At 56.7% G+C, this 12,074-nt stretch overlaps 2 protein-coding genes across 3 annotated transcripts in view; both read right to left on the reverse strand.

Annotated features, from left to right (window-relative positions):
* LOC116958207 (calmodulin-regulated spectrin-associated protein 1) overlaps positions 1 to 12,074 on the reverse strand; it is a 296,794-nt gene that overhangs the window by 182,381 nt on the left and 102,339 nt on the right. The gene's annotated exons all lie outside the window — the stretch shown is intronic.
* Positions 1 to 12,074, reverse strand: part of LOC142907035 (nephrin-like) — a 99,025-nt gene that overhangs the window by 14,119 nt on the left and 72,832 nt on the right. Inside the window, exons 25-31 of the mRNA XM_076055964.1 lie at positions 11,022 to 11,187; positions 9,266 to 9,422; positions 8,133 to 8,284; positions 6,404 to 6,515; positions 5,741 to 5,916; positions 4,623 to 4,685; positions 3,650 to 3,769 (exon numbers count right to left, since the gene is read on the reverse strand). Coding sequence (XP_075912079.1) covers positions 3,650 to 3,769; positions 4,623 to 4,685; positions 5,741 to 5,916; positions 6,404 to 6,515; positions 8,133 to 8,284; positions 9,266 to 9,422; positions 11,022 to 11,187 — 946 coding nt within the window. The remainder of the gene's footprint in view (positions 1 to 3,649; positions 3,770 to 4,622; positions 4,686 to 5,740; positions 5,917 to 6,403; positions 6,516 to 8,132; positions 8,285 to 9,265; positions 9,423 to 11,021; positions 11,188 to 12,074) is intronic.

Consider the following 12,074-nt stretch of genomic DNA (forward strand, 5'->3'; position numbering starts at 1 on the left):
TGATACTGGCCTACGTTTGCCGTTGCTGGGTAAAACAGGTAAACGCCCCCTTTTGAATCAGTCTGAGACTGCGTCTGCTCGGTCATTAGCTCAAAGCTAACCCTTCGACGAAGAAGATGGCGAAAAGAAAAAAAGACGACGAGTATCGTACATTTCAGGACGAATGGACCGAAGAATTCGCCTTTGTGGAGAGAGCGGGTTCTGCGGTGTGTCTAATTTGCAATGACAAAATTACATCGTTGAAACGGTCGAATGTAAAGCGGCACTTCGACACGCGCCACGCTACCTTTGCATCAAAATACCCTGCGGGAGACAGCAGAAAGAAAGCGTGCCAAGAGCTTCTGAGCAGGGTGCAAGCTAGCCAGCAGCAACTCCGCGTATGGACCCGGCAAGGTGACTATAATTCGGCTAGCTTTGCTGGTTCTTTAGCAATAGTGAGGAACGGAAAACCATTCACAGATGGCGAGTATGCTAAAACGTTCATGCTGGATGTAGCCAATGAACTTTTTGATGATCTTCCGAACAAAGACAAGATAATCAAACGGATACAAGACATGCCTCTGTCGGCAAGAACTGTTCATGATCGTACCATCGTGATGGCAAACAAAGTGGAGGAAACGCAAGTGAAGGACATAAATGCAGCGCTGTTCTTTTCTCTGGCTTTGGATGAGTCAACAGACGTGAGCCATTTGTCGCAGTTCAGCGTGATTGCAAGATATGCTGTTGGTGACACACTGCGCGAAGAAAGTCTTGCTGTTCTGCCATTAAAAGGGTCCACAAGAGGTGAGGATTTATTCAAGTCTTTCATGGAGTTTGCTCAAGAAAAAAGTCTACCTATGGATAAACTTCTCTCAGTGTGTACTGATGGTGCTCCGTGTATGGTGGGGAAAAACAAAGGATTTGTGGCGCTTCTCCGTGAACATGAAAATAGACCCATCCTAAGTTTCCATTGCATTATACACCAGGAGGCACTTTGTGCTCAGATGTGTGACAGGCAGTTTGGCGAAGTGATGTCGCTGGTCATTCGTGTGATCAACTTTATTGTTGCCCGAGCCTTAAATGATCGCCAGTTTAAAACACTGCTGGATGAAGTTGTAAATAACTATCCTGGTCTGCTTTTGCACAGCAATGTGCGTTGGTTGTCAAGAGGGAAGGTGCTTAGCCGTTTTGCGGCTTGCCTGAACGAAATCCGGACTTTCCTTGAAATGAAAGGCGTCGGGCATCCTGAGCTAGCCGACACCGAGTGGCTCCTCAAGTTTTACTATCTCGTAGATCTGACTGAACATCTGAACCAGCTCAACGTGAAAATGCAAGGCATTGGAAATACAGTGTTATCCCTTCAACAAGCTGTATTTGCTTTTGAAAACAAGCTGGAGCTTTTCATCACGGATCTTGAAACAGGTCGTTTACTACATTTTGAAAAACTGAGCCAATTTAAAGATGCATGCACAGCAAGTGAGCCCATTCAAAACCTTGATCTCCACCAGCTAGCTGGCTGCACATCCAGTCTTCTACAGTCCTTCAAAGCACGCTTTGGAGAATTTCGTGAGCACACTCGTCTTTTTAAGTTCATCACCCATCGAAACGAGTGTTCACTGAACACAGCCGACCTGAATTACATCCCTGGTGTCTCCGTCAGAGATTTTGAAGCAGAAGTGGCTGACCTGAAGGCCTCAGACATGTGGGTGAATAAGTTCAAGTCACTGAATGAAGATTTGGAAAGAATCACACGACAGAAAGCGGAGTTGGCGAGCAAGCACATGTGGACAGAAATGAAAAAAACTCCAACCCGAAGACCAGCTGATTCTCAAAACTTGGAACGCGCTTCCTGTCACATACCACACTGCAGCGTGTGAGTATTGCTGTATTGACCATGTTTGGATCTACGTATGCATGTGAGCAGTCATTCTCACATCTTAAAAACATCAAGTCCAACCTACGATCACGTTTAACGGATGAAAGCCTCAACGCTTGCATGAAGCTTAACCTCACCAAGTACCAACCCGACTACAAAGACATCAGCAAATCCATGCAGCACCAGAAGTCGCATTAATGGTGAGTGTTATAACAACATTATTTAAAAGAATAAATTCAGAGGCTTATTATACTGACATTTAGTTGAATTCACTTTTAAAATATATTATATGGCTCTCACTGAAATAAATTTCCAAATTTTTTGCTTTCATGGCTCTCTTAGTCAAAAAGGTTCCCGACCCCTGCTATACACTATACACTAGTGCTGTACTGGTATACTACAGTATACACTACACACTAGTGCTGTACTAGTAATGAATTAGCCACGTTCTGTTGGCGTGACGCACAAACCTTTACCCATTGGCCGTGTCGGGTGGTGGCGGGTTTAATCACATTTACGCGATCTAACCCCAAGCAACACACGTGTTATACGTGATGAACCACAGTTACACCTCACCACTCTCGCCCCGGGAGCCTTAACATCACCGCAGCCGTTCACGCGACGCTCCGGTCGTCTGGAACGCTCTTTTTCACCGTTTGCACATAGAAGTGTAATGTATAACGGCTTATTGTTAGTAGCTCAACTTTTTGGAGAATGTATTGAGTACATTGATTATATTGATGTAGTTTATGTTTAGTTCTTTCACATCGGTTTGTTGTATGATAGTTGGGTAGTTGCAGTTCTTTAGTGTCAATATACTAAATGCCTCTGTTGATATGTAAACTCTGACTTTAACAATATGCTAAATGCCTCTGTTGATATGTAAACTCTGACTTTAACATAAAGAGACAACTCTGATAATGATATTGGCACCGTCCTTGAATTTGATTGGTCCACACCAGAGACGGCTTTTCTTAGAGCCCTTTAGTCTCCACTGGTGTTGGACCAGAAGACGCCAAAAGGCGTGCAGCTCAAAAACAGCGCACTATCAGAGTATTGAGGGCTCGGGGTGAGCCTTTACATTATGAGACCTCCTTTGCCAGTAACAAGATATAGTAATAGGTTTTACCCTTTTAACTGGCACAAAAAACTGACACCTTTATTCAAGGCATCATGTCTGCAATAACCACAACACAAGCAGTCAAAATGCAAAAAAAAGACAACTCTGATAATAATATGCACTGTCCTTGAATTTGATTGGTCCACACCAGAGACGGCTTTTCTTAGAGCCCTTTAGTCTCCACTGGTGTTGGACCAGAAGACGCCAAAAGGCGTACAGCTCAAAAACAGCGCACTATCAGAGTATTGAGGGCTCGGGGTGAGCCTTTACATTATGAGACCTCCTTTGCCAGTAACAAGATATAGCAATAGGTTTTTACCCTTTTAACCGGCACAAAAAACTGACACCTTTATCGCGCCAGTAAATAAAGGGTCAAACCTACTACGATATCTTGTTACTGTCAAAGGAGGTCTCATGATGTGTTGTCGTCGTTAATGTTCCGCGAGCAAAAGAGCTTTCTTCTTATCGATTCCTTTAATTTTTCTTCACTTGATTTTTATTACGGTTTTATTTTTGCATTTTCCCCATCCTACGTGTGTGACTTGACCGAAAGAACCAAGGCGATGGGGATCCCCCACCTGCAGTCACGAAAAGCTTTCGAAAGAAATTTTTAAAAAAAGGGGGGCTTTGCAGCCCACCGGGTTTCCTGTCGCGGCGCTGAGCAACACCCTCACCGGCGGAAGCGGCTCTCCTCTTGCGCACGACGCAGGCGACCAGGCAGGCGGCGTTCGCCACCGCCGCCGCAGCCGCAGCCGCAGCCACCGCCACCAGCACGGGCAGGGAGAGCAGCGTGCCTGGCACCAACACCACCGCCGCAGCAACCACCGCGACCACCGCGCATCGCCATCACCATCACCGCGACCACCGCAACCACCGCAAAAACACCATTCCTTCTCCCAGTTTGGCTCTTTCGTTTTGAGCGAGTGCGGGTGGCGGGGAGTCGTCAGGTGCGACTGTTGCCGTGTCTGTGAGCGAGCGAGTGGTAACGGCTGTTGCCGTGCGTGCGACTGTAGCCGTGTCTGTGAGTGAGTGGTTGGTGACAGCTGTAGCCGTGTCTGTGAGTGAGTGAGTGGTAACGGTTGTTGCCGTGTCTGAGTGAGCGAGTGGTAACGGCTGTTGCCGTGCGTGTGACTGTAGCCGTGTCTGAGAGTGAGTGGTAACGGCTGTTGCCGTGCGTGCGACTGTAGCCGTGTATGTGAGTGAGTGGTTGGTGACAGCTGTAGCCGTGTCTGTGAGTGAGTGAGTGGTAACGGCTGTTGCCGTGTCTGAGTGAGCGAGTGGTAACGACTGTTGCCGTGCGTGTGACTGTAGCCGTGTCTGAGAGTGAGTGAGTGGTAACGGCTGTTGCCGTGTGTGTGACTGTTGCCGTGTCTGTGAGTGAGTGGTAACGGCTGTTGCCGTGTGTGTGACTGTTGCCGTGTCTGTGAGTGAGTGAGTGGTAACGGCTGTTGCCGTGTGTGTGACTGTTGCCGTGTTTGCGTGGTGTGGTGTGTGGTGCGGTGTGCAGGGTGGTGTGGTGTGGTGCGTGGTGTGGTGCGTGGTGTGGCGTGTGGTGTGGCGTGCAGGGTGCTGTGGTGTGGTGTGGTGCGTGGTGTGGTGCGTGGTGTGGTGTGCAGAGTGGTGTGGTGCGTGGTGTGGCGTGCTCACCCGACGTGGGAAGATCCATACCAGGTGGCGGTACAATCATTTCCGAGTCGTCTTTGATTCCGACTGTGAACACAAGGCAACAATTGTTACCAATATCACACACGGCAACAGCCGTTACCACTCACAGACACGGCAACAGTCACACACACGGCAACAGCCGTTACCACTCACTCACAGACACGGCAACAGTCACACACACGGCAACAGCCGTTACCACTCACTCACAGACACGGCAACAGTCACACACACGGCAACAGCCGTTACCACTCACTCACAGACGCGGCAACAGTCACACACACGGCGACACTCGCACACAGCAACAGTCGTTACCACTCGCTCACTCACAGACACGGCAACAGTCACACACACGGCAACAGCCGTTACCACTCACTCACAGACACGGCAACAGTCACACACACGGCAACAGCCGTTACCACTCACTCACAGACACGGCTACAGTCGCACCCGACGACTCCCCACCACTCACACTCGCTCAAAACTCAAGAACTAAACTGTGTTTATTGTTACGAGGCATAAGGCCCCACACGTAGTTCTCTTTCAGAAGCGACCCCTGGGCCATCACAAATGATAGCAGCTCATCCACGTGCAGCTCATCGCCATCATCATCATCACCATCATCAGCATCATCATCGCCATCATCATCACCAATATCACCATCACGTGGAGATTTACAGCAGAAGCCAAACACTCTGAACGCGCGGTGATGTCGATGCTGAACGTGGAGGGGACACATCCCGGAGGACCTGGAGAAAAATCCATGCGCGCACGGAGAGAGAGAGAGACACGTAGACTCCAAATATACAGCTGCAGGCGTCGTCAGGGTCGGGATCGAACCCACGACCTCCTGCGTACCAGGCGAGGTAGTTAACATCTCAGCCACCGTGATGATGATGAGAGACACGCAAACTCCAAATATACAGCAGGCGACAGGTTTCGAGATCGAACCCACGGCCTCCTGCGTACCAGGCGAGGGAGTCAACATCTCATAGCCACCCTCGTTCAGTCACTCACGCCCTCGGCGCGGAGCGGCCGGGTGGCGGCGGTGGTGGTGGTGGTGGATCCGTCCACCCCCTCCCTGCCCGCCGGCCCGCCCGTACCGGTGGTGCGGATCCCGACGGGCGCCCCGTGGTAGTCGCTGTGCCCCAGGCGGTTCCAGGCGCTGACCGAGAGGTTGTAGCCGGTGCTGGGGAGCAGGCCGGCCACGGTGAAGGCGGTCGCCTGTGGCGGGTCCACGTCCACGTAGCGGGCGCTGCGCGCCCCCTGCACCTGGTACCTGCCACGGGAGAATAAACAAGATGCCCCGCCGCCCGGCCCCAACGCCCGGCCCCAACGCCCGGCCCCAACGCCCGGCCCCAACGCCCGGCCCCAACGCCCGGCCCCAACGCCCGGCCCCAACGCCCGGCCCCAACGCCCGGCCCCAACGCCCGGCCCCAACGCCCAGCCCCAACGCCCAGCCCAGCCACCCAGCCCAGCCACCCAGCCCAGCCACCCGGCCCCAACACCCAGCCCAGCCATCCAGCCCAGACATCAGCCCAGCCACCGAGTTCAGCCACCCAGCCCCATCACTCAGCCCAGCCACCCAGCTCAGCCACTCAGCCCCAACACCCGGTCCAGCCACCCAGCCCAGCCCAGCCACCCAACCCCACCACCACACCCAGCTCAGCCACCCAGCTCCATCACCCAGCCACACCACCCGGCCCCACCACCCGGCCCCATCACCCAGCCCACCCCACCCACGCCCCACCCCCCCCCCCCCTCACTTGACACGGAAGCGCTGCGTGAGCCCCCCATTGAACCCGGCCTGCCAGGTGAGCGTCGCCGAGATGTCGGTGACGTTGACCACTCGCACGTCCGTGGGGGGGTCGGGGCGGCCTGGGGGGGGGGGGTGGTGTCGGTATGAATCTTCACGTGCTGCGTATCAGTGCGCATCGCTGTGTATTGGCGTCCCTACTGGCATCGCGTATCCGTAATCATCCGTGCCCTACTGGCATCACGTATCCGTAATCACCCGTGCCCTACTGGGTTCCCGTATCCGTAATCACCCGTGCCCTACTGGCATCACGTATCTGTAATCACCCGTGCCCTACTGGGTTCCCGTATCCGTAATCACCCGTGCCCTACTGGCATCACGTATCTGTAATCACCCGTGCCCTACTGGCATCACGTATCCGTAATCACCCGTGCCCTACTGGGTTCCCGTATCCGTAATCACCCGTGCCCTACTGGCATCACATATCCGTAATCATCCGTGCCCTACTGGCATCACATATCCGTAATCATCCGTGCCCTACTGGGATCACGTATCCGTAATCATCCGTGCCCTACTGGCATCACGTATCCGTAATCATCCGTGCCCTACTGGCATCACGTATCCGTAATCATCCGTGCCCTACTGGCATCACGTATCCGTAATCATCCGTGCCCTACTGGCATCGCGTATCCGTAATCGTCCGTGCCCTACTGGCATCACGTATCCGTAATCATCCGTGCCCTACTGGCATCACGTATCCTTAATCATCCGTGCCCTACTGGCATCACGTATCCGTAATCGTCCCTGCCCTACTGGCGTCGCGTATCCGTAATCGTCCGTGCACTACTGGCATCACGTATCTGTAATCACCCGTGCCCTACTGGCGTCGCGTATCCGTAATCGTCCGTGCACTACTGGCATCACGTATCCGTAATCACCCGTGCCCTACTGGGTTCCCGTATCCGTAATCACCCGTGCCCTACTGGCATCACGTATCTGTAATCACCCGTGCCCTACTGGCATCACGTATCTGTAATCACCCGTGCCCTACTGGCATCACATATCCGTAATCATCCGTGCCCTACTGGCATCACGTATCCGTAATCATCCGTGCCCTACTGGCATCACGTATCTGTAATCACCCGTGCCCTACTGGCATCACATATCCGTAATCATCCGTGCCCTACTGGCATCACGTATCCGTAATCATCCGTGCCCTACTGGCATCACGTATCCGTAATCATCCGTGCCCTACTGGCATCGCGTATCCGTAATCGTCCGTGCCCTACTGGCATCACGTATCCGTAATCATCCGTGCCCTACTGGCATCACGTATCCTTAATCATCCGTGCCCTACTGGCATCACGTATCCGTAATCATCCGTGCACTACTGGCATCACGTATCCGTAATCGTCCGTGCCCTACTGGTGTCACGTATCCGTAATCATCCGTGTCCTACTGGCATCACGTATCCGTAATCGTCCCTGCCCTACTAGCATCACGTATCCGTAATCATCCGTGCCCTACTGGCATCGCGTATCCGTAATCGTCCGTGCCCTACTGGCATCACGTATCCGTAATCGTCCCTGCCCTACTGGCGTCGCGTATCCGTAATCGTCCGTGCACTACTGGCGTCACGTATCTGTAATCACCCGTGCCCTACTGGCGTCGCGTATCCGTAATCGTCCGTGCACTACTGGCATCACGTATCGCGCAAAAATCGCCGGCGTCCACCTTACTGGTGCTGACGAGCTGTATGTCGAACGAGTCGGAGCCCATGTCGTTGCGCGCGCTGCACGTGAACAGCGCGTAGTCCAGCGCCGACGTGGCGTTCACCACCTCGAGGCGGCTCTCGTGCGCCGTGCCATCCAGCTTGTTCTTCACCAGGTACCTGCTCACCGCCACCACCACCACCACGGCGGCGGCGGCGGGGGAGAGACGTTGACTACCTCGCCTGGTACGCGGGAGGTCGTGGGTTCGGTCCCTGACCCTGACGACGCCTGCTGCTGCTGCTGCTGTAGATTTGGAGTTTGTGTGTCTCTCTCTCTCATCATCATCATGGTGGCTAGGAGACGTTGACTACCTCGCCTGGTACGCGGGAGGTCGTGGGTTCGGTCCCTGACCCTGACAACGCCTACTGCTGCTGTATAGTTGGGGTTTGTGTGTCTCTCTCTCTCTCATCATCATCATCATCACGGTGGCTAGGAGATGTTGACTACCTCGCCTGGTACGCAGGAGGTCGTGGGTTCGGTCCCTGACCCTGACGACTCCTGCTGCTGCTGTATAGTTGGAGTTTGTGTGTCTCTCTCTCATCATCATCATCATCACTGTGGCTAGGAGATGTTGACTACCTCTCCTGGTACGCGGGAGGTCGTGGGTTCGGTCCCTGACCCTTACAACGCCTGCTGCTGCTGTATAGTTGGAGTTTGTGCGTCTCTCTCATCATCATCATCATCACGGTGGCTATGAGATGTTAACTACCTCGCCTGGTGTACAGGAGGGGGTGGGTGGGTAGGTAGTGGGGGGGGGGGGGCACCTGGCGTGGGGGTCACGAGGGTCACCGTTGTTCTTGGTTGGGGGGGTGTGGAGGTGTGGTGTGGGGTGGGTGGCGTGGGTGGCATGTGTGGGTGGGTATGGAGTGGGTGTGGAGGTGTGGGTGGGGTGGGTGTGGGTGGCGTGGGTGGCGTCGGTGGGGTGGAGTGTGGTGGTGTGGGTGTGGAGGTGTGGGTGGTGTGGGTGGGTGTGAGGTGGGTGTGTAGGTGGCGTGGGTGGTGTGGGTGGCGTGGGTGGCGTGGGTGGCGTGGCGTCGGCGTGGTGGAGTGTGGTGGTGGCGTGGGTGTGGTGGTGCGGGTAGCGCGGGTGGTACGGGCACCTGGGGTGTGGGCTCGCCAGGGTCGCGTTGTTCTTGGCCCAGCTGAAGGTGACGCGCGGCACGCCCTCGGCGCGGCACAGCAGCGTGGCGTTGGCCGTGCCGTCACCGAGCGAAGCCACCTTGGCCAGGTGAGCGCTCTTCACGATCTCCGGACGAACTTGGGTGGGGGTGGGGAGGGGTGGGAAGATGACGAGGACGACGACGAGGACGCACAAAGGAGGAGACAGCTAGGAGATTTGCTGCCACCGCAACTCAGCTGCTGTCGCCTGATGGGGGCTTACCGGTTGCAGTTTGTCGGGGGGTGGGAACGTAGCTGTAGATGCTGTGCTGTGCTGGAGGTTACGTTTCAACGAGCAACCGGGCCGTGCTCGACCAGGTAACGAATGGGGAAACGGGTTTGTGTCCTACCCAACGCAGAATCTTACTCCAGGGACTCCCCTACTCGTGGATGAGTTGGGTGTCCCAGGAGGTCTGCTGTTCGTCGGTCGATTTGTTCGCGAGTCGCCAACTTTATAGACGCGTCGTACGGCGTTTGCACGCTGTTTCTACCAGACAGTCTCGTCCCTTCACCTGATGAAGGCCGCTTGTGTTGTGGCCGAAACGTCGTGAGAATATCATTGTGTTATTTTATTTTATCAATTTATTATTTTATTCTCATTCTACGTGGTGGTGACTTTACCGAAAGAACCAAAGAAGATGAATCCTTGCAGTCACGAAAGCTTTAAATCGAAGGATAAAATGAATCCGCGACAGGATGAATGATAAAAATCGCGTTAATGCTTTAGGCCCACAGATGGCGGAATGGGGCATGGCTTCGCCGATTTCGGGAATACCGGACCGAGAATCTACGTGTGTTTAACGATCCAATGGTCAATTCAACGGGAGGTGGGCGGGCCGAGATCGGTGGGGGGGTGGGTGGGGGGGGAGGGTGGTGGGTGGGGCGAGCGGGGTCGGTGGGAGGGTGGGTGGGTGGGCGAGCGGGGTCGGTGGGAGGGTGGGTGGGTGGGCGAGCGGGGTCGGTGGGAGGGTGGGTGGGTGGGCGAGCGGGGTCGGTGGGAGGGTGGGTGGGTGGGCGAGCGGGGTCGGTGGGAGGGTGGGTGGGTGGGCGAGCGGGGTCGGTGGGCGAGCGGGGTCGGTGGGCAAGCTGGGTCGGTGGGTGGGCGAGCGGGGTCGGTGGGTGGGCGGGTGGGTGGGCGAGCGGGGTTGGTGGGTGGGCGGGTGGGTGGGCGAGCGGGGTCGGTGGGTGGGCGGGTGGGTAGGCGGGTGGGTGGGCGAGCGGGGTCGGTGGGCGGGTGGGTGGGTGGGCGAGCGGGGTGGGCGAGCGGGTGGGTGGGCGAGCGGGGTCGGTGTTCGGGGTGTGCGAGTGCGAGGTCGATGGGGGTTTGGGCGAGGTGGCTAGAGGGGTTGGAGGTGGCTAGAGAGGGGTGGGACGTGGCAGGGCGAGTGGACCCTCCGTTGGTGTCTCCAGGTATAGAAGCGGCCTTCCCCGGCGTCTCCAGCAGGTGGCCGGCAATGCGAGCGGCAAGCAGCAAGCGGTAAGCAGCAGCGGCGGCAGCGGCGCCAGCAGGCGGCGCCAGCAGGCCAGCAGGCGCCAGCAGGCGCCAGCAGGCGCCAGCAGGCCAGCAGGCGCCAGCAGGCCAGCTGGCCCCAGCAGGCGCCAGCTGGCCCCAGCAGGCGCCAGCAGGCGCCAGCAGGCGCCAGCAGGCCCCAGCAGGCGCCAGCAGGCCCCAGCAGGCCTCGCTGCCGGCGTGCTCACACTTGACGTAGAGGCGGACGCTGGCGCGGGCTGGAGGGGGCACTCCGTTGTCCACCGTGCACTCGTAGCGGCCGCTCATGCTGCGGTTGACCGCGGGCAGGGTGAGCGTGCTGCCACCCTCGTGGTAGGCCTGCAGGGCCGGCAGTGGCACGGGGCCCTCCGCCGACTGCCCGTCGGTCAAGACGAAGACGGAGTGTTAGGGGGGGCAGGGGGGGCGGGGGGGGGCAGGGGGGGCAGGGGGGGGGGGCCGTCCACGAATGACGCCACGCGATTTTGGACGGTGTTTGATCCACCCCCCCCTCCCTCCCACCCCCCCTCCCTCCCACCCTCGTCACACGGCGTCACAGCTTCCCACACCTCACCGCCTTCACAAGAAGAGGCACTCCCTGTTGTTTGGCAGTCTCCTGTCCTGAGAATAGGATTGTCCACCCACACCGCACACACCCAGCCACACCGCACACACCCAGCCACACCGCACACACCCAGCCACACCGCACACACCGCACACACCTAGCCACACCGCACACACCCAGCCACACCGCACACACCCAGCCACACCGCACACACCCAGCCACACCGCACACACCCAGCCACACCGCACACACCCAGCCACACCGCACACACCCAGCCACACCGCACACACCGCACACACCGCACACACCTAGCCACACCGCACACACCCAGCCACACCGCACACACCCAGCCACACCGCACACACCCAGCCACACCGCACACACTCAGCCACACCGCACACACCGCACACACCCAGCCACATCACACACACCCAGCCACACCGCACACACCGCACACACCCAACCACATCACACACACCCAGCCACACCACACACACCCAGCCACACCACACACACCGTACACACCCAGCCACATCACACACACCCAGCCACATCACACACACCCAGCCACATCACACACACCCAGCCACATCACACACCCAGCCACATCACACACCCAGCCACACCACACACACCCAGCCACACCACACACCCGGCCACACCACACACACCCAGACACACCACACACCCAGCCACATCA

The sequence above is a fragment of the Petromyzon marinus genome, chromosome 74 (assembly GCF_048934315.1).
Source record: "Petromyzon marinus isolate PM22_M1 ecotype Great Lakes invasive population chromosome 74, UKy_Petmar_22M1.pri1.0, whole genome shotgun sequence".
NCBI classification, from domain to species: Eukaryota; Metazoa; Chordata; class Hyperoartia; order Petromyzontiformes; family Petromyzontidae; genus Petromyzon; species Petromyzon marinus.